This window comes from Alosa alosa, chromosome 17 (genome assembly GCF_017589495.1).
Source record: "Alosa alosa isolate M-15738 ecotype Scorff River chromosome 17, AALO_Geno_1.1, whole genome shotgun sequence".
NCBI classification, from domain to species: Eukaryota; Metazoa; Chordata; class Actinopteri; order Clupeiformes; family Clupeidae; genus Alosa; species Alosa alosa.
Window position 1 is genome coordinate 25,297,946 of NC_063205.1, and position 26,735 is coordinate 25,324,680.

The 26,735-nt window shown below is 42.0% G+C and overlaps 2 protein-coding genes across 10 annotated transcripts in view; both read right to left on the reverse strand.

Annotated features, from left to right (window-relative positions):
• Positions 1-1,071: 1,071 nt before the first annotated feature.
• Positions 1,072-17,200, reverse strand: chpt1 (choline phosphotransferase 1). Its single transcript, XM_048267397.1, has 8 exons — positions 16,751-17,200; positions 7,830-7,977; positions 6,866-7,007; positions 6,421-6,505; positions 5,133-5,264; positions 3,501-3,659; positions 2,947-3,072; positions 1,072-2,515 (listed from the first exon to the last, which is right to left on the reverse strand). The coding sequence occupies exons 1-8, from the start codon at positions 16,988-16,990 to the stop codon at positions 2,387-2,389; spliced, it is 1,161 nt and encodes a 386-aa protein (XP_048123354.1). The 5' UTR covers positions 16,991-17,200; the 3' UTR covers positions 1,072-2,386.
• Positions 17,201-18,711: 1,511 nt separating this feature from the next.
• Positions 18,712-26,735, reverse strand: part of mybpc1 (myosin binding protein C1) — a 42,871-nt gene continuing 34,847 nt past the window's right edge. For 8 of the 9 annotated variants that reach the window (XM_048267857.1, XM_048267856.1, XM_048267855.1 and 5 more), the window contains 2 exons: positions 25,434-25,620; positions 18,712-18,900 (listed from right to left, as the gene is read on the reverse strand). In XM_048267857.1, the coding sequence (XP_048123814.1) occupies positions 18,803-18,900; positions 25,434-25,620 (285 nt within the window). In that variant the 3' untranslated portion in view covers positions 18,712-18,802. Of the gene's footprint in view, positions 18,901-21,763; positions 21,799-25,433; positions 25,621-26,735 lie in introns of all 9 variants that reach the window. The other variant, XM_048267858.1, reaches the window with a different exon arrangement.

A 26,735-nucleotide genomic window follows, 5' to 3' on the forward strand; every position in this document is an offset into this window, starting at 1 on the left:
AACTGTTGCAAATAATGAATTCCTTCCCATTTTCAAAGACTGGTCAGATTTCAGTGATTTAGCCTGTGTGTGTGTGTGTGTGTGTGTGTGTGTGTGTGTGTAATGGTACCTAGTTGAGTACATAACTAGCACCCATGTGTCTTAGTTTCCTTGCTAGCGTGCTCGCCTCCCAATCCAAGGTGCTGCAAGTTCAACGCAACACAGGTTTCATGCTCTCTGACAAAGTGATGCTCCTGTACAACCACAAAGCAACTGGAGAAAACTTACTCAAAGAAAGATGATTTTAGATGTACAACAGACAACGTATGAAAAAAAAACAATTGTGGCGTGCAGGTCATTTTAGGTCAGATTTCATCTTCTTTTTTTTGGCCTTTTATGCCTTTAATGAGACAGGACAGTGGAGAATGACAGGAAGCGAGCAGGAGAGAGTCGGGGTGGGATTCATAAAGGACCAGGGGGCGAGAATCGAACCCGGGTCGCTGGTGTACGGTGCAGGTGCCCCAGCCAGTTGCGCCACGGCGGGGGCCCAGATTTGTTGTCAGATTTGGCGCCTTGGTGGTTTATCCCATGAGGGCCTTTGTTATCTGACAGTGATGTCCTCTGCCAGTTCTGAGCAAATGAGAAACTGACTCAGAGCTAATTACAGACATAAGCAACAGTTATTGTAAGGAAAGGATTAGCCGTGTCCTACGTGAAAATCTGAAACATATTAATGTAAACATGTAAGTAATCCGTTGGTTCATGTCAAGATGTGATCGTTTCTTGGTGTTTTATGCCCCCATCGTTGTCTTCAAGGCCTTTAAGTCAGCGGTGACAGTGCTGCCTGGAAGACAACGGTGGATAAAACACCATCGAGCGATGTGAACATTATCTGTCCGGAGCTGATTGGGCACCTCAACGGTATATTTCATCACACTTCTTACACTGCAAAAGTAAGAGAGACATGAAGAGTCCTTAAGATTGGAGAATCTCAGTACGGTGACATCATGGTGGTCTGAACCTCACACTTTAGAGTTTCTCGGCCCGTCAACCATGCAAATTATTTTAAGAGAAAAGTTAAAATATTATAAATCCAATCTTGAAACTTCTTTATTAAATCACATAAAACTTTATTTTTTTAATGATTAGCCCTTTAGGGAGGAGATGATTAAAAGCAGGAGGAGGAGAGTGTGTGTGTGTATTTCTGCTTCCTCAAACAGTATGGGACTCACAAAAGGGTGTATATGAAGGTGGTCGTTCTTAAACATCAGAAAGTCCTGGAAAAAAAATGTTCTTCTGTGTGTGTGTTAGGGGGTTAGACATAAAGTCCCACAAAGTGAAGTCCTCCTCTGTCCTCAACAGATGCACACACGGATGGTCCCGCCCCTCTCTCTCACAGTCCTTGACAGTAGATCACGCAGTGAACAGGAAGCTGGTCCTCTCTCTCTCTCTGCAGAGGAGACGGAGTCCCAAACATTCCAGTCCACTTTTTTTGGGAATTAACCTAAAAAAAACATTGTTTTTTATTTATATATATATACCCAGACCTCATTGAGATTCTCAATTTGCACCCGATTCAGTCAGATTTCCAAAAAATTAATAAATAAATAAAATGCTGATAATGGAAAGACTGGTTAATACCACTGCTCATGTGAACTAGGATACAGACCACTGACTTCACTATTTTGCCTGGACCAAATAACAAACTGATGCTGATTTGTAGTGTTGTACCTACTGCATGTACCTCTACTGACTATGCTAGTGTCAAGGCATAGTAGTTATCTTTAAGATAGACAAACTGTAGATAGATGAGTACGACCAAGTGCTCACAGACAATTCAGTGTCATTGGCAGGTTTTTGCTGATTGGAGTTAACCCATGTAAGGCAGTGACCAGTAAATTCTTCATTTCAGGAGAAAAGTGGTTTGGATTTCATACTAACTAATTATGTAGAAATACAGACAAGAAAACTGTCTGCTATATTCGTATACTAAATTACTAAACAAAAATATCACTGACTTCGACTTAAGTAAGAAATACCTAGAAGTCTGAAATGTTTCACTAAGCGAGATTCCAGCACAGTTTGTGGACGGCAACTGCCTCCATACTGTGTTTTTTAGCCAATGAGAATATTCCAGTGTTCAACTTCTTGAACATTAACATGTCTGCTGCTGGTTGTTCATGAGAAATGGTCCTAACCTAGCTTTTCTTTACCAAAACAGATTTAAAACAAGAACAAAGCAAAAAACAAAACAAAGGGGTTGAGGTTAATTGGAGGTGGTGACAGAGTCAAGGCTGTTGTGGTTTTGGTTCGAGGGGTCTTGGTGCTCCTCTTCTGCTTTTAAGAGCAGGGAGGCGGAGCCATCGTCGTCCCACCTCCCCGCCGCCTCCTCCCGCCGGGCAAATCGTCAGTCGCTCTTGGATCTGGATTTGGGCGGGGCCTGCGCCGTGATGCTGAACACATGGATGCGCAGATGCGAGGCGATCTGCAGGCACACGCCGGTGCAGTAGCGTGTCAGGTCCACCACGGACAGGATCTACACACACACACACACACACACACAGAGACACAGAAGTTAGGCTCTGATTGTATTAAGACGTATTCAACAAAATGGAACAAAGAAAAAACATCACAAAAATGGAGCAAGACAGCAACCGTTAGTGATTCCTATTGAATAATTCAGTAATTTCACTGTTTTAAAGTTCTGAAATCAGCATAATACATTTAACCATAGTCCACTCCACCATCTAGAAGACTCTCGTCCTGTCACTTTTGTAATTATTCTTAGGGGGTCAGCACACACAAACCAACATTATAAGAGTTCTATTCTCTAATAAAGTGTCTTCATATTTTATCAGATAATGGCTATCATGTTGTGTGATGGTTTCTGTTGCTTAAATGTATTTATTAATTTCTTCATTTCCATCCATCCATCCATCCATTATTATGGTGACCAGAGCAACTGACCATGGCGACCCACAGGACGATGTGCTCGTCGATAAAGCTGTTGAAGTACTGGTTGAGGAAGAGGAGGCCTGGCCCAATGAAGGCTGTGTCGGGGAGGTACAGCTCACTCTTGGTCATGTGGGCAATCTGAGGACAAGAAGCAACCCAACATGTTCATCACAACGGACAAGAAAGAAAGAAAGACAAAGAAAGAAGGAGAGAGATAGAGAAAGAGAGGAGGGAAACAGAAAGAAAGACAGAACAAAATAAGACCAAAAACAGAGAGCAGAAACAAGCACAAATCTAAACAAATGGATAACTGGCTACAAAATCAGCACCACATTCAGGTCCAAATGCCCACAGGGTTCGAGTCCGATTCGGGTCATTTCCCGATTCCACCCCATCTCTCTCTCTCCCACTTGCTTCTTGTCAATCTCTTAACGGTCCTGTCTCTTGTAAGGGCATAAAAGCCCAACAATATGCTAAAAAACCTAAACAAAAAACACAAATGGACAGTGGAGCATGAACAACCCAGAGGTCAGAGGTTAGACAGACTGGACTGCAGCAGCACTCACCACCAGCTTGTTGGAGATCTTGGCGATGACCATCCCGAAGGTGAGGACGTACAAGCAGGGGTGCAGCTCGAAGAGCGCACTGGAGGACTTCTTGAAGATGATGAAGGCCAGGGAGAGGATGAGGCCGATGTGGAGGCCGGGTGTTAGCACACTGGTGTCCTGGAGAAGAGACAGAGATCACCGGACAGCACAGCTAACAAGGAACGGGCCATACAGGGTCACCATTCAACACAGCTAACTAGAGATACAGTAGGTCATTCAGGGTCACCATTAAACACAGCTAACTAGAGATAGGCCATACAGGGTCACCATTCAACACAGCTAACTAGAGATACAGTAGGTCATTCAGGGTCACCATTCAACACAGCTAACTAGAGCTAGGCCATACAGGGTCACCATTCAACACCGCTAACTAGAGATAGGCCATACAGGGTCACCATTCAGCACAGCTAACTGGGGATGGGGATTGAAGACTTGTCTAATTTTTACAAATGTATATGCCGCTATCACTTCTGGCGTAGCCAGTTCCCTTGATTATTAACGATGATTGATTGATGACATGACAATGGTGAGAATCAAATGGGTTGAGCACATGAGTGTTCATGAGTTCTAAGGGTGTTCAATCCACATAGTGGTTAAACTCTTCTGCTGACGTAAACCTATAATGGACTCTGGTAAAAGCAATGTCAGAGGTATATAACACTATCAGCAAGAAGGCAAGGGTCCTTGAGACCATCTCACCTCATCAGTTTAAAAAAATACTCACACAGTACTATGTACAAAGACAAGCACACCCTTAACAGTGATGAAGTATTTGTCAGACCGAATACCTCACTTTCAAATCAGGCCAGGTAAAGAGGTGACTTAAATGTGTCGCTAAAAAGGAATGTACACGTAATCATCTACTTATAGGTACGAAATTACCTAATTGGTCTTCTGAAGGTGACAACAGAAACTCCACATGAACTTTAAAGCCCCTTTAAAATACAACTTTCAGAAAAGAATTCCTTGAAAAACAAGACTCAGGAAAGATAATGCAATCTTAACTTCATGGTAAATCATAACATCCACCCTTGCAATTGGTAAAAGTTTAGTTGGATAGTCCACCAATAGAGACTCTACGGATCACCTTTACCAACCACAACCCCTAAGTTTACAGGATAATTCCGGTATTTGGCACTTTGAGTCCCTTTTCTGGTTTGTTTTGGATGAACTAGAGTGGTGGACACTGAAATTTTGATGAAGGGCCCTGTCTCGACTTTGACTCATTTTGAATCGCCTTTGACGGTTTCCGAGTGTCCAAATATGTCCTTAAAAACAACCTTTAACGTTCGTTTTTTAGAACGGTGCAACTCACCGAGTGGTTAGTGATGTTCGTTGATGTTCCAAAATAAGTAGCAAGTACAAGTACTACAAACAAGTAGTCAGTTTTGAGTTATGTTTTTAAAACACTCATAGGTAACATACATACCAGTCCGTATGTAACTAAAGGTAGGATGCTGAATGAAAGGACGCTGGCCAATTGGTTAGGCACACACCTCTGCCATTACAATGCTTGATCTGCTCTACCAATAACATTTGTACCCACAACCAACGTGGAGTAGTTTGGGGATGCATGCATTCAGAACTTACTGCTACTGTGGAGCCGTTCTTGCCGACGCCTCCGCTCAGGATGACATGGAAGTAGTTGTAGCTGGAGAGCAGGAAGCCTCCGATGATTCCAATGATGGGGAAGACGTACAACTTCACACCGAGCACAGGCAACTGAGGACAGGACACACACACACACACACACACACACACACAGGCAGCAGGAGACAGAAACACAATAGAGGTTATTTATTAGGCTACTTGTTTGGTTTGGTGACAGGTGGTTACAAACGAAAATGTAATTCAACAAGTTGTGGGATGTAAATGCTTTCTTAAACCTTTGAACTTTGAACTAAATATTTTGAGAGCAAGTTGTCTACAGACTAAAATCAACCAATTAGCGGTGAATATTTTTGTGTGGCTAAACAGAGAACAGCTATGGTACTACAGTAACCTATAAACTACATAAAGGGCATGCTGGATAGCCAGCAGTACACACTTGACAGCTTTGGCTACCTATGGTGATGAGGAGGTAGAATACTGTATAGGAGCACTACTATAAGAAAATACAAGAGTGCTACTCTTGCGCTAGGCTTCAAGCCTCGTGTTTCTTGGTGTTTTATGCTCCCAACGTTGTCTTCAAGGCAGCGCTGCCTGGAAGGCGCTATGGTTAGGCATGGGTTAAGGTTAGGGTTAGGGTTGGGGTTAGGTGCCTTAAAGTCGACGGGGGTAGCGCTGCCTGGAAGACGACGTTGGGGGCATAAAACACCATCAAGCTCTCTGCTCGGCACTGGGGAAGCTTGGGTTCATGCTGAAGCTTCATGGGGAAACAGGGTAGGAGCCAGCGGTGGCTGGATTACGCACGCTGCCATGTGGTATGACACATTTCTATTACGACATGGCAATGTGTCATATTGTCAAGTTCCCAATATTTACCTTTCTTTCGTAAGCGTTTGTTAAGCTAAGAATCGGGATGGGTGACATGATGGAGCACAAAAAAAAAAGGTGAAACAAGACATCCAATATCAAGAAACAGGAGATTTGTGTGAAATGGGGGGTTGTTTTGCATTCTATGCTCTGCATTCTAGATTGTGTAGAGGTAGTGAAGAAAAAACGAATACTGTGTACATACACACTTCAATCACACACTGGATTGTTACCCTGACACGGACCGGACAGGTAAACGGTTTTGAGGCGTGTTTGATTTTGCAAGAACTGTCACAAATTCACTGTTTTGTGAATGTAGTTTGAAAATGGAGAAAAGAGTGGAAGGTTTTAAAAAATTTAAGTGTGAAAAACTGTAAGGTCTATCTATATGTGGACTCCGTACCACGGTTTGCCAGAGCGAGACTCCACCAAAGGCGGACATCACGTACATGATGGTGATGGCGATCTGCACCTCAGTCACATCCACCCTGAAGGAAGAGATCAGCGCCACACTTTATGCTAATGCTAAAGCTGATATAAATGCATTTGTATTGTAATGATGATGCAACCTTTAGTCTAATTACATTTCCACAGTTACATTTCATTTTCACTTTCAAGTCATAAAGATTTCAGATCAAAGATCAGATAAGACAGATCTAACACATTCCTAGAACCCCGAATCATGCAAGTTCACACAACCTAACATAACCCTAATGCAACAAATCTGCTAAATGATTTCATGTACATACATAACATAACTGGATATTGTTAAGCAAACCTAAACAGAACATATTTACAAACACAAACTGCCTCTCTGTAGCTCTGTGGATGGTCCAGGTGTGACTTACAGGCCGAACTGTAGCGTGCCGGAGACATAGGTCTGCCAGTGGGCGCAGAAGAACATGAACATGCCCACGAAACCACAGAAGAACATCCAATTAGGGTACCGCCCAATCCCGCAGCACAGGCAGGTTCCCACGGCAACGAACACTGCACAGAGAGGTGGATGGGGAGCAAGGAAGATAAAGAGAGAGAGGGAGAGAGGGAGGGATGGAGGGAGATTATATAAAGTCAAAGAAAGGGATAAGGGGGAAGAGAGTACAGAGAAGACAGACAGACACGAGTGAAAGAGACACACATAGCCAGAGAGAGAGAGAGGGGGGGGGAAGCGAGGGAGAGAGAAATGAGAGAGATGAGAACAGTCAATAAGCCCTAGAGTTGCAGCATGACATCCGGTCAACAACAAAGCTCTCTCGTTATAACTGGTGATCATGTCCGCTGTGCTGAGATGATGGGCTCGTACTGAAAGGGTAGCTGTCCCAGACTCCCAGCCCTTAACCCTTAAAGGTGTACGGGAATGTTTGGAAAATTAACGTTCTAAAGAATATCTGGGTCCATTGAATTCAACATAGAATTTTAGAACCTTCAATTGTTGCGGAACTGAATCTTATGTTAGAATGTTCAGAAACCCACACCATTAAGGGTTAAGAACAGATTGTTACATGTCTTCATAAAATAGATTTCTTTACAGATTTACACAAACCCATTAACCAATTACTAAAATAGTTGATTAAAGGAACACACCATTATTTTTGGAAAAGACTAGCTTTAGGCTAACTGGAATAACCCACTTCCAATGGTTTATGCTAAGCTAGGCTAACGCTGTCAGACTGGGTTATAGCACACAGAGAGAAGAGAAGGGTATGTATCCTGTTATCTAACTCTGTGGTAGACAGCAGATAAGATAATTTCCCCAAAAAGTTAGTGTGTTCCTTTAAGCCTTGCAGCCCTATTGTAGACCGGAGGCCAAACCTGTGGAGACGGCATCACAGCCATGGTCGAAGAGTTCGCCCAGAGCAGAGCTGCTATTGGTGCGTCTGGCCTGCTTCCCATCGATGGCGTCCAGAGACTGGTAGATGAACAGACCCAACGCACTCAGGATGAAGGCCCACGACGGTGCCTGCAGAGAGGGGGAGAAAGAGGGATAGAGGGAGGGAGAAAAGAGAAGGAGCGAGAGAAGGAGAGAGAGAGAGGGAGGAGAGGGAAGGAGAGAGGGATAGAGAAACAAATAAGTGGAGAGAGCAAAGAATGCAAGAGGGAGAAGAAGGAGAGTGATGGAGGAGAAAAACAGATATAGAGATAGAAGGATAGAGGGAGGAGAGAGAAGGAGAGAGGGATGGGTCAGAGAGATAGATAAGAGGAGAGAGCAAATAGTAGGAGAGGGAGAAGGGGGAGTGATAGAAGAGAGGCATACATGAGAAGAACAAAGAAAAGAGGAAATCAGACAACAAGAGTGAAAGGTAAACAGTGAATAGTATAGTGAATAGAGAGAGAGAGAAATATGAAGAGAATAGTTTGGGAGAGAGCAAGAGGGAAGTAAAGATGGAAAGGGGAAGATAGAGAAAGGGAGGGAGAGAAGAGATAGAAAGAAGAGATGGAGGGAGAGGAGAGAGGTTAAAAAAGAGAAAGAGGGAGGAAAGTAAAGGAACAGGAGGAATATGGATAGGTAAGGAAATGGAGGGAGGATGGAAGTAGAGAGATGGATGGATAGGAGGGGGAGGGGGAGGAGGAGGAGAAGAGATTGATGGATGGAAGAGTGGGTGGGAGATAGGAGAAGAGACAATAGATTCCCTTGAGTGCAAACAAGCAAACTGCAATGGAAAAAATAATTGCTGTCCACATTCCTGAGGCAGGAGGAAACAAGAAGATATTTAAAACCAAAGATTCTAGAGCGCTACGCTCCGCTCTGCTCTAGAATCTTTGTTCAAGACTAAGCTCTACCAGAACCCTATCTATAAGGCTCTGAGCTCTACTATACTACAGTATACCATGGCAACACTAAAACAACTATAACTACTATACTACACCATGGAATAACACAAAAACAAGAAACAACAAAAACAAATAGCCTCTGGAAGGAGGAAGCTGAAGTTTTAATACAATGCAAAAGATGATGACCTTTGAGACCAACACCCTTTTAGTCTGTTCCTGTTCTTGGAAAACAAAACACACCGCACCCAACAATGTTATGATGACGAGCGGCTAGCTAACGTTATCGGGCAGTTTACAAGAAGCACTTTGTTTCATATGATGAAAGTGCCAAGTCAAATCAAGCAGCGCACAACAGCCTATTCTGCCAGACACTCATCCATCACTGGCGAGGATCTTTTCACAAACAAACAGCTGCTGAGTAGATCTGACCCGAACCTAGCCCAGATGTGTGTGTGTGTGTGTGTGTGTGTGTGTGTGTGTGCGCACGCGTGTTTTGTTATTACCCTCACCCCAAAGAGTGGATAATTGGGTTCATATGTTTGTCTGTGTTGCAGAGTGTGTTGCATATGTGCACACAAAACTTAAAAAAATAAAAACTGGTCTGATTAGCTTGAAATTTCCACACAAGATCCTCCTACATGATGAGCTGATGATCCTGCATGAGTTTGCCAAAACAGGTCCTCATCCTTCTCCTCCCAGAGTGGTCGGTGCTTTATGTCCAAATCAGTTGCATATTCACGTAAGGTTTCTTTCCCAGCAGAGAATAATGAGAGAAAATATTGAGGATGAATAGTGAAAGGAGAGAGTGCAGTTCCATGAGGCATCCCCATAGTAATTACTGGGAATTACCTCACCCAGGTTTGTCACTAAACCTCGTATTTGAATAGCCCCCACAGGCCCAGACTCTCGTCTGTGATTGGTCAGCTGTAAAGTGTGGGTTTTCTGTGATTGGTCATCTGTTAGGTGTGTTTTTTCTGTGATTGGTCAGCTGTTAGGTGTGGGTTTTTTGTGATTGGTCAGCTGTAAGATGTGTTTTTGTGATTGGATCCACTGATCTGGATCCAACAAACCATGGTGGAGCCCATTGTGGATCTGGTGCTGGCATTTAAATAATTTTTCTGAAGTGGATCTTTTCCCAAAACAGACTGCTGTCCAGCTAAAACTGGACCAAACAAAGGTCCGGTCAGGATCTGGCCTAGTCATGGTCAAGCTGTTTTTAAGCCAGCTGTTGTGTGTGTGTGTGCGTGTGTGTGTGTGTGTGTGGTGATGTGGTGTGGTGTGTGTGTGTGGCTTTTTTGTGATTGATTTCACCCCACACCAGCCAGCCCTTTTTGTAAACAAACCCATTTTTCCAGACCCATGACCCAGTTAGTGCTGGCCTCAAAGCAAGGCCCCAGAGGTGAACAGCTGTCAACATGCAAACTGAAGGATTCCTTTTTATTTCTCCCTAGATCTCTCTCTTTCTCTCTCTCTCTCTCTCTCTCTCTCTCTCTCTCTCTCTGCAGTGCATGTGCATCTCTCTCCCTCCATCTCTTTGTCTGTCTCTCTTTTTCTCTGACTGTCTGTCTGTCTGTCTGTCTCTCTCTCTCTTTTTCTGTCTGTCTGTCTCTCTCTCTCTCTCTCTTTTTCTCTGTCTGTCTGTCTGTCTGTCTGTCTCTCTTTTTCTCTGACTGTCTGTCTGTCTGTCTGTCTCTCTCTCTCTCTCTCTCTCTCTTTTTCTCTGTCTGTCTGTCTGTCTGCCTCTCTTTTTCTCTGTCTGTCTGTCTGTCTGTCTGTCTCTCTTTTCTGTCTGACTGTCTGTCTGTCTGTCTGTCTCTCTCTCTCTTTTTCTCTGTCTGTCTGCCTGTCTGTCTCTCTTTTTCTCTGTCTGTGTCTGTCTCTCTCTCTTTTTCTCTGTCTGTCTGTCTGCCTCTCTCCCTCTCACACACACCATTTATCTGCATCTCTCTCTCTCTCCATCATGCTGATGATCCCAATCAACATGCTGCTGTCCAGATTAAGGCAGACACGCTTCAGCCTGATACAACAATAAGCTGAGAGGCAGGCACGGATCAGGCTTTGATCTGGCACAGGTTCACACACCCCCAGATGCGTGCCACAGCCAGATGCTATCTGAGGCCACTTGGTTATGGGGTCTACACATAATGGGTTAGCATGTGGTGGCTTATGAGCAGATGATGAGATGCTATTTTAACATAGACGAGTGTGAAACCACAAAAGTACACAAAAAAAAAAAGTTTACAAACCGGCCCTAGCATGAATAGTGTTGACTAAAACTTGTTTGTTTGTTTTTCCGGCTGTGCCTTTTTGTTAACAAAAGAGCCTCGGTAACTCTAAAAGATAAACCCATTCAGTCCTCCATGTCCTTCGGTTCGGGCTAAATTTGGCTCTTAATAAACAAGCCCCATTGAAAATGTATTTTGGCCCAAGGGGTCAAGATTACTTAAACCCTCATCTGGGACAGAGGCCCTGGAGCTGGAGGTGTCCGAAAGATTGCCTGTGTGAAACACGTCGGACCACTTTAAAACCTTGTATTCTTCTCAGATGTGTCACCACCCAGTAATGACTGCATGACCGCGCGGTTGCCAGGGCCATCAGTCAGACTAAGCAGGGCTTAAAATTCATTTTTCAAAATGGGGGGGAATTCCCCCCTTAGGTTATTCATGTAGGGGGGATTTACACAATTTGGGGGGATCGATTCTGATACCAAGTCAAGAATTGCGATTTCAATACTTCGATACTTTTTTTAAAAAAGTGTTTGATTTTGGGGCCCCCACCACCCCCACCACCCTGACGTCATCAGTAATATATACTGTAGTGGGATCATTCACAACAGTGGACATCCTAGATTCTGCTTGACTCTCTCCACACACACAAACACACACTGAAAATGATAGCTTATGTGATATGTTTCTATCATATATTTTTGAATTCATATAGAGTGTATTTATTTAATAATGCATTTTTTTAAAGTATAGCATTTTACTAGTAATTACTAGTAGCTAAACATATTTAGTAATTTGAATGCCTCATATTGACGTTTAACCTATAACACTTAGGCATATCTTTAATGTGGTGTGTAGGTCCAATTGAGTGCACATTGGTGATGAGTAGGTGTAATTGAGTGCCTGTCACTTTAAGAAAATACCTGAGAGTAATTCTATGGAGTAATTAGCCCCCCTTCAACCTGACGGTTTTAGGCTGTAGTCGCTAGTGAATAAAAGTTGTGCATAGTGCGGTATGTGTATGCAAATCATTATGTTTTCTATGTCATTAGATACAATAAATGTTCAAAAAACTAACATGTCGAAGACAATCTTTCTGGGATCAAGTGTTGACGTGACCTGAGCTATCAGGATAGTTACCAAGGAGCTCTTTCCAGATGTAAAAGTTTGCCATGGTAGCGTAGCCCTATTTGGCGTAAGCGCCAAAGTGGTTCTCTCTCTCTCTCTCTCCCGTGTGTGTGCGCGTCTGCATGAGGCTCATGTTCAATTCAACTCGGTAGTTGATCAGTCCGGTCAATAGCACCGCATTCACGCCACTTAATGATTAGGCTATATTAACGTCATCAGACAGGCTGTAAAAGTGTATGCGGGAATTTCTCGCATTATGATGGCTAGAGTTACGGGACTTGAACAAATTATGCGCAATACCCGCAATCCCGCAGTGAAATTTAAGCCCTGCTAAGGCCTAGTCCACACGGACCAAACCGATCTTTTTTTCCTCCGTCTTCCCTGGAACCGTATCAAGAATATTTGCGTCCAAACGGATCCATCTCAACACGACTCAACACGTTACTTCATACCCCAGGCCTATAGGTGGCACTGTTTCTTTACAGAAATTGACCAAAACTTGCGCTTTACAAACAGACAGAATAGGCTACTTAATTTAAAATGGCTAGTGCAAGGAAACCAGAATTGTTTGTGTGGACTGATGGTGAACTGTCAACTGTAGTCAACTGTAAAACTAATAAACTTTATTTTACGGTTTGTGAAGGGTGCAGTCCCGTCCTTCATTTGGCTAACGAGGTAGGCCTACTAATCACCTTTACTTTCTTTGGTTGTAGGATAGTCCGCGGATTCACATTAGTTTTGGCTATCACTGCAATTAGGCTACTAAACGCAAGGCTTACCCAAGTTCTAGGCTATTCTGTCGCCACATTTATAATATTGCTATAAAACCTTCGTTAGTAACAGTCAATACTTTTGCCTGCATCAAATCGGCGATTAGTGATTCAGTGTGCTCCCATCGGCTTAACGTGAGTTCTAAGCGCCTTTGTATGCTTATATCTGATTTCACTCGACTGTGAATGCATGTATATATGTTGTAAGACATGTAAAATAAATGAATGCATAAAATGCATTCACATTTGTTATGTTTTGCAAGACTGTGATGACTAAATGACTAATGTCTAAATCAGAATACCGTTTTTCTAGATGTCAAAGTTTGATGTCTGTCCATCACCAGGCCAAGCATTCAAAATGCATGCACCTCAAAAGTCCTGCCTGTTGCAAGTTGATTATGACAGTTTAAGACCGTGAAAATCTAGGCTGGGACAAGAAATGCTTTTGATCAGTCATATAATGACGCAATTCTGGGCCGCATGTATCAAAAAGATAAGCACTTAAGCAGTGTCCAGCAGTGTATTCAGTGGACATTGCCAAATGGAACATGCTTCAAACTAATAAATAGACATTGCTGCTCATGTATGCAAATAAAGCCACACAAACACCATTAATACCGACAAGTGGCTAGAGGGTGTGTAAAGTAGCTTTGGCTGCTCAAAGCTCCCAGGCCAGACAACTGTACAGAAACAAAATACAGGTGGGTGGTGCCATTTTGGATAAGTATAGGGATAGCATAGCATTCAGTAGCCAGAAGAGTTGTGGGTTCAATTCCAGGCTGCCACAGTTGTGCCCCTGAGCAAGGCACTTAACCCCAAAGTTGAGCCAAATTAATGAAGTAAAAAAAAAAATGCTTGCTCATTTAAGTTGGTACAGTGTCAGTGGCACTATAATCACAAGTGCTGTTACACCATTTACGGCCCTCCAGTTACATGATATGCAGATAACTGAGAACTCGTAATATGAAAACTCACCTGGAGAGTCAGTGCAGTGCACCAATATAATTAAATAATTAAAAAAATCAGGTTGCAGGTTGGTGATCCCAGTGAACCCATTGCATTGGTTCAATCATGTTCAGATTAAGGGGAAGGATCATGGTTTACTACAACCAGAACAGAGAACGACTGTGTGTGTGTGTGTGTGTGTGTGTGTGTGTGTGTGTGTGTGGTTCCAAGAAGTAAAAGCAGGGCAAGGCTCAGGCTATGTACATACAGTTTCACACACTTATGCAAGTCAGTGTGTGTGTGTGTGTGTGTGTGTTCAGCCTATATAGTTCATTAAAGTAAAAGCAGGACAAGATTCAGGGTATGTGATGTGATTACAATGCTGACCTGCATGTGTACATGTAATTGTGTGTTTGTGTGAGTGAGTGTGTGTTGGAAGATGTGGATGGATGAATGTGTCCAATTCCCAACATCTAGGCGAGTTTACACACATACTGTACCAAGCTGAGCATAAAAGTGTGTGAGCATGTCCAAGAGTGTGTGTGTTTGTGAAAATGTGTGTGTGTGTGTGTGTGTGTGTGTGTGTGTGTGTGTGTGTATGTGTGGTAGGGCAGTTTTCCAGCTTACCCAATCCTGTCAAATCCCCCAGTGGGATGTCATAGCCTTGCTGCCATCTGGACTAAGAGCAGGCCAATGCCTAGGCTAGTGTTTGACAAGAGAAACAACTTGTCACCAAATGACAAAAAACACATCATTATTCACACGCTGAACGCCTCTTTTGATCAGCACAGTAATGCTGCAAAATACATCGTCACCAGTCAACAGTCCACTGAGGATCAGCATAATGGACAATTAGTTGGACTGACCAATACCAATATATTTTTCAAGGCAGATTAAATCAAGGAAGTTTAGATGTTCGTATTGTGACTTTTTAGTGAAGTTTACGTCATGTCTTTTATTGTGTAGTTTTATGGTCTTATTCCAGTTGTGTCAATGAACAATAGGCGCTAAGACTGCACATTTTGGGGAAAACATCTGCCGTTCGATTCATGCCAATAGTACTTACTGCTGCACTAATTTGTCCTTGTCACATAAAACCTCATTTGTTCCCTTTTTTGTAAGATGCTTTAGATAAAAGTGTCACCTAAATGAGTACATGCAAAGTAGTACTAGTGTTTTTTTTAGTAGATTTTTCTGGCAAACATGCAATTGCGGTTTAGTTTGCAATATAATATTTAAAAGTCAATATTCTAAATGCCACTTTATGTTGGGCCACTTCTGATTGGTGAGCATGCCCATGCCTATGAAGCCCAGCACTTCTGATTGGTGAGCATGCCCATGTCTATGAAGCCCAGCACTTCTGATTGGTGAGCATGCCCATGTCTATGAAGGCCAGCACTTCTGATTGGTGAGCATGCCCATGCCTATGAAGCCCAGAACTTTTAATTGGTGAGCTTTACTGTCTATCAGCCTTCTCCAGCAGTAAAAAACATTTACGAGACACAAATTTCTTTCACTTCACAGGTGTGTGTGTGTGTGTGTGGTGTGTGTGTGTGTGTGTGTGAGGATGCTTCTTTTGATTTGCCTTCAGGGTGTGATCAAAATAAACATTAGCCAGTTACTCTGAACTATTATTTGGCATGGCTATTATTTGTAACCTAAACTAAAAAAAGCCACCAGTGCAATTCCTGTAGGGCACCGGTCACCCTTTGCCCTACTTCTGTCTTGCGGAGTCGAAATCTCAACAAAGTGTCGATTGTTTCCTCCGACAAGGCCCAGATAATGTGGAGAAAACATCTCCAGATAGATAGATAGGCCTATCCGTTAAAGCCAGCTCTGATCTGGCCCTGATAGCACACGGTTTTGACCCACTTACAACAGCAATTACATAGGCCTCTCTCCTCTATCAGTTAAAGCGCAACCGAACTTGAGACTATAACCTGTTTCTCCACGAGCTGTGTGTGTGTGTGTGTATATATCTCTGACAGGGCAGTGGAATCTGGACTTTGAGCAGGTCACGTAAAAAGTGAAAATCAATATGGCACTTCCCGTGTCCTGCACTGTCTGACATTTAGCAGTTAAAAGGGTCAGGTCATGGTGCAGTTGAGAGCATTTCGTAAGCCACTAAAAGTGTGCCTAACAATTACCCATCTATCATTTTTTTTCAGGCACTCTTTGGTTTTGGTGATTAACTACCTGCTTATCTAACATTAAACACTGATGATATAGTATATACATTCAGTTTACGACTGTTCTTAGTAGGCCCATAGCAAGTCTGAACGCTGGGAAGGTCAATAGAATCGAATTCGATTTTCTGAAGTCGGCGTTTGATCTGTCAGCAGACCAAAACGCTTAATCAACACAAACAAACGAGCCTGTGACTGGTCAAGTGACTCTTAGGAAGTGACATTTTCAGACTGTCCAACACTAACATAGGCTACTCTCAGTAGCCTATGTGGCTAAGGGAACATCCACGATTTCACTGTTTATAACAACGTAATTGTGCCAGTGACTGTGCTGATGTTACACAATCACACATGTACATGGTAGGCCTACCACTGTTCACAAAGCGTAGACTACGTCAAAATTGTAACATACAGTTGTGTAAGCCATATTGTGAAAGAATAATTAAGTAGCCAGACCCTTGATAAGAGAATGTTAGGCTACTCAATGACGGAAAGAATGTAACAGTCCGTTAGCCTACAGTGCCTCGGTTCCAAACAAAACGGAAGCAGTGTGTATCGCTGGTTATTGTGGTAAACAACCGCTGCGCCCGCAAGCGTGGAAAAATAGCCTACACAACTCGGAAACACCGTCCACTCAGCATGACGAATTGCATGACCTCCCACCCTCGCTTACGGAAAGTTTTATTAGGTTGATGGTCATAACTCACCTCCTCGGTTGCAGATGGGCAGTAATAGACCAAAATAAGAGTTGTAATAATATTCACTACGAGTCCTATTATGGTTAGCGTGTTGGGCGCAACCCACGTCGGAATCTGCTGGACTAACCAATTCCAGTATATTTGGCACGGCGGTTCAAATAAGGAGCGGCCGGAGGCGCTGTATTTGTGGTCCTCTAGACGTCTAAGCTGTGCGGGTGACAGCGGCTCCGGCCACAGGCAATGTGGCATTGTTGCTGGTCGCAGCGGGGCTCCGTCAAGTTGACCCCTGGGAGGCGAAGAAGGTTCAGGCACGACCCGGGAGGTTGAATATCCTCGTGTCCACCCAGACGAGGCGCACACATGCGGCTAACTATGTCAGAAAAGTCATTTTGGAGAGCGGAACCATCTGCCGTCCCCTACCTTACTGCTTCAGTGTGGCAAGAGCAGGAAACTCAAGCCCCGGAAGGGAATACAGGCGGGAAATTTAAAAGCCCCGGCAGTCGTGTTTCACAGCCACAGGCAGAGGCAGAGTGGCAGACTACAATCTATTCCCACGACAGTAGCCTACAGGCTGCTTATGTAGGCCGATATGACAGATTTTAAAATGTGCCCTATAGGCTGTAAAAAAAAAAAACAAGGGAGGTGGGGATATGGTATTATAGGCTAGAAAATATGTTGAAATATGCTATATTAATATTACCTTAATAACAATTATAACCCTACGATGAGTGGGGCGACATTTAATTCAAACAATAGCTATTATACATATGTTTCAAAACATTTCAGTAGATTCAATTTAGTTTGATATGTCGTGATGTCTTTGTTTTCATAGTATTTTTTTTTTTGTATATTGTGTGCATTGTGACCTTGGGACTGTGAAAGGCGCTATTATTTCAAAATAGTGAAAGAAACAATTATCCATTACATTTCACTGCATATGGGAAGTTTATTTCAAATTCATTTTAGGAAATTACAAATCCAGGGACTGAAAGCATGCAATGAGGACCTTTATCGTCCCAGCCTTTGTTTCATTTTTTTTCTTTCAAATAACAGAACCACCCTTCAGGCAAAGGACAGTTGATGCATGCAGTGCGATACACCTGTCAGTAAACATAACAATAACATTTATCGGTAACATTTTACTTGGATAATCCTCCCACAGTGACTTAACAAATCATCTGTTAACATTCAGTATGAAGTTCAGTATGTAAAATTGTTTTTGAACAAAATTCAAATTATTGAACATCACTTTAACTAAATCCAAACCCTACCCTTAACCATAAACTGTAGTTTTTTGCTAATCTGTAGATAGTCTGTGAGTAGACTATCCAGTTAAAGTGTGACCCATTTATCTGTGTATTTTAAGTGCACATACTAAACCTGCACAATCTGAAACCCACCACTAGATAGCCCGACTTCAAAAAAATCCAACAGCAGACTACATTGTGTAGCCCATGACTATCTCTCATCAAATGACCACTGTTTTGAAACTCTTCCCATGTCATTACAGGATGTTAATAATACATTCTGTGTTTAATATGATAAAAATATATATTTATGATGCATCTGTAACCACTTCCAATACATTCAGTGCCCAACTCTGGGGACGCAACAGAAAAGAAGAAAAGGGAAGAGAGAGAGAGAAAAAAACAATTTCCTGTCTGCAGATCCCTCACATTAATACCCTGATCCACTGCCAGCATCCAGCAAAAATAAAAGTAATAAATAACACTACACATGCTGGGTACATTTTTTTCTCCACAGCTAACTTGAGGCTACAGTCAAAGCCACTGGTGACATGCATGTGGGCTCTTTGTAACATGAATGACTTTATTTTTTTTTCGTAAGGAAAGATACTGTGGGCACATGGTTATATTGGGCTTTTCTATATATGCCTAACTGTGAAAACATCTGTACACAGCATTCCATTTTTTCCACATTCGGAACCCAACCCCACTTACCCCCCCCCCCCCCCTAACCCTGGGACACTAGAAGCTGAGAAGGAACTTGGTTGAGCCACGGGTGTCGGAAGGCTATGAGTAGCTCAGGGGAATTTGCTTGTCACTCGGGTGCCTTCTCTTGTTTTGTCTCGTTCATGTACTTGTCAATCAGGTGTAAGGGCACTCCCCTCTTCATGAGTTCAAAGAAGGTGTACCCGCCTAAGGTGGGAGTGGAAAGAAAGAGAGAGAAGTAAGATGCAGGTCAACAGCGGCCAAAGGCTCAGACAGGAAGATGTAGTTTTGTTGTTGTTGGTGTTGTTTGTTCGGGGGCGGTTTATTGAGTAGCACAGATTGTTTTCAGAGGATGTGTGTCAGAGAGACAGAACAAGCAAGAAAGAGGAGACAGAGAACTACAGACAAAGAAGCAGATAGTGAAGATAAAAGACAGAGATAGATAGATGGATAGATGTTTTGACAGAAAGAATCAACATAGCAGTGAGTGTCCATCCAAGCACATTATAACCGAACTTGCACTGAATTTCATTCACTTTTGAATTAACGCACTGAGAAAACAGCAAGACGGCTTTGTGTTTCACATATATACTGGTGGTAACGGGCAGAAAGGGTTGTAGATGAAAGAATGTCAGGACAAAGAGAGGGGAGAGAGAGTGTAAGACAGACAGGGAGGTCACAGAGAAACTGAACAATCACAATCAGTGGAACCAGAACAAGCGCAGACCAAAGACACAAAACTCTATGGTACCAACGAATGCTCTCTAAAAGCACAGACAACGCCATTCCCACACCAGGCTCATGACCTTTAACCTATCTTCATTCATCAGTAATATGGACACATTTCATCTACAGACTACTCTATTCAAATTGTAAATCTGCAGAATTATTGTTCTACACTATACTACTTTATATAAAATGTAATTCTGTATTCTATTTCTAGCTATATTGCATAAGTGCATGACTATCCACGTTTACATGGACAGTTTTTTTGTCATTCCGATTAAACTATTCCGATTGAAACATTTGTGCCTTATGTTTACATGGGGTACGTTCTATTCCGATCAGGTGCTCTCAAGCGCTTTAGAATCTTAGCCGTTGTTGCCTAGCCTGGAGGACCAGACCCAATCTGAAAGATTAAGGGTCTGGCCACGAAAAATGTAATGGCCCAACTCGAGTGGTGGCACCAAGCACGCATTTGAAAATCTCACTGCACACAATTGGATAACACTATGCGTCCAATGTTAACTGACTGGTTCCGGACTTGGAACGACACAATTGGATAACACTACGTCTGTCATCTGTTTAGCTCGCCTCTGACCCGCCTATATCAGATACACAGGTGTGATTGGTTCCCCCCTGATGCAAGGGGCAAAAGTAACATGCATCATTACTCATTGCCAGAGTCTCTTGCTGAGCAAATTGAGAACCCTGGATTCCAGGGTAGTTGTTGCCTACTTTTCTTTGAGAAAATACAGCAGTCAATCCAAATGACCGTATACATGGCTGTTCATTCGGAATAGGAGTGGACTACACTGCCTCTTTCATTCCGATTAAAAATGAAAATTCGGATCGGATTTTCATTCTGATTGTGGTGTTTATATGACAATTTTTTATTCTGATTGAGCCGTTATTCCGTTTCTAATCGGAATGGAAGTGTCCATGTAAACGTGGCAAGTGTCTCTATTGTATAAATATATAAAAACACTGACAATACCATTGACACACCAGATTCATGTCCTTACCTAATTCATTAATCAGTAGTATGGATACATTTCATCTACAGACTACTGTATTCAAAATGTAATTCTGAAAAAAGGATTGTTCTATTTCTAGCTATATTGCATAAGTGCATAAGTGACTCTCCATTAATAATATATACAATGCCTCACTTCTGAGGCTTTTTGAATAACTGTTTTTGCCAAAATAACCTAATCTGAAACATCAGTGATGATTGATGAGGGGTGATAGATTGTTGAGTATACTGTCGAAATGACACACCAATAGCAAGAGCAATGCAGTAGTATGTCGTGCATCGTATGTCGCTGCCTTAAGGCCTCAGCACATATGCGCCGACATAAATGCGCCAACTTGCCCATACCAGCAGCGAAATTTTCAGCTGACAAGTATTCAATAAACAATGAATTTTATTGAGCAACGCAACGGCTAAAAAAAAAATAGAACTAAATCATAATCTACAAGGCAGTGGCGGAAGGGTTCAGCAGTGGTGTGCTGGGTTGTACTGGGAACAATGGAGTCTAATACAATCGAATTGATACATTGAAAGCGGACTGCACCGCACTCATGTCGGTGCCTATGTCTGGAGGCCTTTAAGGTTGAGCAAATCCCCTCCCTTATCTGGTACAGTATGTGGTCTGGACTGATGCTTACTCACCTTTCTGTTGGTATTTGTTATGTGAGGAACGCATGGTTACCAAGGAAACACAGAGATTCGATATATAGAGCAGCAAATCAGCCGCTACACAGAGCACAGAGGCAAGGCTCTCTCTGGTAGCCAAGTCTGACAGGACCAGCAACTGTGTGTGTTATTCCGTTATAGAGGTATCAGTGAAAGTTCACTGATTCCACCAAGTGACATTTACCCAGCCTTGTTTAAAAAAAAAATGGGTTTCTTGGACACACCAAAGCGCTCAAGCAGCATATGATCCTAGTAGCGAACCTAGTACCTATTGTGATGTGTTATCATGCAATGTATGGATTGTACACATTTGATGATGTTACACTCTGAAGAGAATTAATTCAGTACAACAGGTTGTTCCAAAGACAGCTTAGTGTTGTTTCAATGACAACTGAAATCAAATTAAGGAGCTTTTCTGAAAACTAGAACAAATTTCCGGTCGTAAAGACATCCACAGTCAAATCTTAGATAACACTGCATAATTTTTTTTTGTCAATAGGGACAAACTGAATAAACTTTTTTTTTCATTTTCCTTAGAGTGTAACTGCAACTGAGAAAGCAAAATAAAGCAGAGCGGGATTATGAGCCGCTGAAGAGGTTCCAAATGAATGACACATAAGCTTCATATGCCATAACCATATGAAAGCTTACCTTTAATGAGAACATACACTACTCCTGCACAGGGACTGAAGGGGAGAGAAGAGAACAGGGGAGTTAGAGACACTTTACATGAGGGAGTTATGTGCGCTCCAGTGGGGAGTTTCACCAACTACTTTAGTTATTATTAAATATTTTACGTGAAGGAGTTATTCAAATGTGTTTCGTAGGAGACACACTGAAATTAAAACATCATTATTAACAAATGAATGAGGCTATCGGTGTCGGCAGTTGGGATCAACGTGACTTTTTCAGTAAACTTTCAGTCAATTCTGGAAATGAACTGAGATTCGATGGAAATGAAAATCGAATCAAAATGAATCAAAATCGAACTGAATTATTATTCATTGAACTCGGAGGTCTATGGAACCCGGGAGGTGTAATTTCTTTTGTACATTGAGAGAACGTATCCACATTTTACTAAATTGTGTGCTCATTTTACTAAATATTGCTGTCATTTTACTAAATCTTGCTATCATTTGACTAGATTCTGCGCTCATTTCAGTAAATTGTGCACTCAGTTTACTAAATACGTAGTGTGCTCATTTGACTAAATTGTGCTCTAATTTTTATTTAGTAAAACAAGTTCACCATTTAGTCAAATCGTCAAGTACACTATTTAGTAAACCGCACACTATGTACTAAAACAAGTACAGTAGTACTAAACCAAGTGTTCAATCTAGTAACCTGAAAGCACAATTTAGTAAACAGGGTATCCCCAGGATCCTCCAACTTAAATTCAAGACTTTTTAAGACCTTTTTAATACCACTTCGAATGAAATTTAATACCAACTTTTCACCCATTTGCACCGTTTTTTTCCCTTCTACAGGCCAAAGTGAATGGGCAACAACCAGGGTAGCCTACTTTGGTGGCACTGTATCTGTGTGTGTGTGTGTGTGTGTGTGTACAGTATGTAAATGCTACTCTTCACATAAAATATTATTTAGGTGTGTGCAATCTACTAAATTAGTATTAGTATTATTTTTTTATTTGGACATGGTTCAGGCCTTAAAGGAGAATTCCGGTGTGATATTGACCTAAAGTGTGTTGAAACATGATACCGAGTGTGAACGTATGTCTCATAGCTCACCTCGGCTTGTCCCCTGTACTCAGAAATCTGCCGCTAGTTAGCCAATGCTACCAACAGGGTTTTGTTGTGGTGCCTCGGACATTGGCCTAGCCATGAAAATAAATCACTGTTTTACGAGGCTCAAAGTAGCTCCCATACTTCATTGGTAGACTTCGGAGGGCCTTGACATTTAAAACGAGACATGGAGAACTTTGAAAAAGCACTGGTAGTTTATTTACAAGACGATTTATACAGACAGTACCTTAAGGAATTTTACCGTTCAACGCTATCTTGAATTTAGTCACGATAAGTCGAGCGACGAGTACGAATGAACAGGTATGATAAGGGATCAGATTCCAAAAATAATTCAGTGGAAATGCATGGATTCCAGTTGCTGCTACTGGAATGTTTCAAGACACTTTAGGTCAAAATCACACCGGAATTATCCTTTAAAACAAAGACAACTTCTCTCAATACACAAGAAATATCTTGCGATGACACCTCCCGGTCTCTGTAGAGATTCATCTCCTACATCCACAATTATGATGATATCTATCACACAAAAGTATAATGAAAAAAGTAACCATGGAAAAGAAAATACAAATAACACTTCACAACACTAAAAAAAAATGAAATATACAATACATGAATTTGCCTAGTCAACTATAAGATGAATTCTAAATGAACTGCCTTTTCTGCACGACTGTTTAAACCAGGGATGTCAAACTCATATTAGCTAGTGGGCCAGATTTGTTGGAATGAGACCTCGTGAGGGCCGTCATTGTCATTACCATTTTTCTGCATGGGTATGAGTGTTGTTTTATATACTCCTTTTCCATATCCACTTATAAGCAAACAAGTACAAATCATGTGCTACTAACGCTATTACTCTTGAAATAACCTACTTCCATGTCTCTTCCTTCCTGAGGATGGTTTGTAGTGCTAGGTTTAATCAAGGTATCATAGAGATATTGCTTATTACCAGGGTTCCTACACATTTTCCATTTCAAAATTCCATACTTTTTCCATACTCAAATTTTCAAACTTCTCGATACATTTTTCTGACCATAATTCTAGACATTGTCAATGGAGCGTTCTACTAGCACTGTGAAGAGCTGTATATTATTAACTTATTAGCCCTCAGAAAACACTTATTCGTTGAGGAAGTGCTGTGTTGGAAGGTGCACTCACATTTTTAGTTCACTGTAGATACAGCATAGCCTACTACATATGTTGGAGACTAGTGCACTGATGCCAGATGCCTCAGAAATCACCGTAAACAATAGGCTATGATTTGTTTGCAATAACAGTTTATCAGATAATGCAGTATCCATGTCTTGGTAACTTTTACAAAATCAAAAAAGTCTACCAGTGTTTTAGCCGAAAATAGCAGAGCTACGCAAACATACCAGTGCACAATAGTGTAGGGCACGTGCATCGAACAGGTTTTTTTTTCTGAGGACCCCCATGTAATTGTATCTTGACGATGTGGACTGTCAGTTAAGCTACACAGCAGTAGGAATGGTTCATTATGACCCGAGTGAGGTGATTAGTACTGTAGATGTAATAGTCAATTGTGGAAACACAAATATTCCTTCATACCCTTGTTTCTTTTTTCCATACTTATTCAGACCTGGAAATTACTAAAATCAAATTCCATACTTTTCCAGGTTTTCCATACTGCGTAGGAACCCTGTATTACACTTTTTTTTTTTTCAAATTTCCCCTTCCTACCCAGAACATCTGGGGGGCCGTATGAATCCTGCTGGCGGGCCTGATCTGGCCCCCGGGCCTTATGTTTGACACCCCTGGTTTAAACATATGTTCTGCTCTAGAAAGAGGTGTCCTGACTGCTTCCCCCATGAATATGTTTGGAATGGTAGCTAGAACTGAATCATGTTAAATGACAAAAACCTCAGTGGAAATTGAAGGTACAATTTCCATGATAGACTACAGGATGATACTGGTCTTGATGTTTATTTTCATTACCATGCCGTTATAATGCATGGGAAAAAAAAAACCTTTCAATGATTAATTAGCACATGGCAAGAGTGGTCTAACAAAAGGAATGGACACCTTCATTAAATATAAATCCTCCTGTATGTGCTATGGGCATTCTCTGAGCAAAGCTCCGTGGACATAAACGGCCTAGGCTGGGGTAAAAACTTAAATAGAACATACAGTATTAGAGCTGGCTGATGCGGCCATCCGCTAATTGGGAAGAAAACTGAGATTAGATGGCAAGAAAAGGTGCTAAAAGTATAAAGTTTCACTAAGACGGTCGGGTCTAGGGACATCAGAGGTGGGTGCTGCTGAGAAAAGCCTGTGGATGATTTTGTTGATAAAATGAAAGAAACTTCATCAGCACAGTCAACAGCAGACATGGAGACAAGGGAACTCGGATTGTTATAAAGTAAATAAGTGATCTGAGAGACTACAAAGGACATTGTTGTATGTTGTCAAACTTACAAGCCTTCATTGTATAACACATTTAACAACTCCTAACATAACATAGAGGTGAAACAAATGCAATACACAGCTAGAAGTTGTTTCCAAAACTTATCTCTGACATACACACACACACACACTCTAACCTTTGACCTCCAGCTTGCATTCCACCTGAGCCTCGCCGAGGTCGTTGATGGCCTTGCAGCTATAGACTCCTCCATCATAGGGGCTCGGCTTACGGATCTCCAGGGTGCAGACGCCTTGGTTGCTAAACATGCGATAGCGTGGATCATCTATTATTGCAATCTTGTTCTTCATCCAGATGATTTTGGGCTGGAGCCCACATAGAAACAACATTGTCCACAGACACAAACAAACAAACACAGAGAGAGAGAGAGAGAGAGAGAGACAAACACACACACACAGTGCAAACTGAGTAAGGTGCAAGTATATAATTAGAAACTAACTTGTGAAGAACAGTAAATCTTTCTGCACACAAAGAGAGCACGCTAAGCCTCTAAGCTCCGCTGGACAGTCATTGTGCTCAGGGCCATGGCAGTGTTCTGCGACTATGGAGGGCGGAGGCTTAGGCTAAAAGTATCCTACTCTGCATCTGCTGGGCTACATCACTGTCAAAAGGAGACACAGGCCAAAGGCTGCCTGAAAGTGATCCAGTGTGTGTGTGTGTGTGTGGTGTGTGTGTGTGTGTGTGTGTGTGTGTGTGTGTGTGTGTGTGTGTGTGTCGTACACATGTCCACTCTAACCCATATCCCATAACTTTTACCTTTTTTTCTTTCTTTGACATTTGCTTCTATTTGTAAATGTGTGTGTGTTTGTACCTGTGTGTGTGTGTGTGTGTCGTACGCATAACTTTTAACTTTCTTTCTTTCTTTGACATGTGCTTCTATTTGTAAATGTGTGTGTGTGTGTTTGTACCTGTGTGTGTGTCTGCACACGTGTGTTCACATATATGTGTTCTCACTGTCTTACTTACTTATCACTCTTACTTCTAGACACATCTCTGTTTCAGTTTATGTCTTTCTCTGCCAGTGCGCTTCTGTTTTTCTGAGAACTTCTAGGATGGGGGCACCCATGAGCTTTACACATGACCCAAACTATGACCTCAGTCTGTGGCCAGGATAAACACCTCATGTGTGTTTGTGTGTGTGTGTGTGTGTGTGTGCGTGTGTGTGGATAAACACCTCATGCCCAATCTAAAGGTATGGACCCAGTTGAGCTTATCACATCTTAGAGCAGGTATTAGAAACCCTGTGATGTATTGTACACATAACTTCCTTTGTGCAGTTAGACGCAGGGGCACCTATGAGTGAGGTGCCTGATTACTGTTGTACACATTTTAAACACCCAGTTTTTTTTTGAATGCTCAATACTATACTCAAGTCAATACTATCCCCATATGTTAAACAATTACCCTGCATAATAAGATA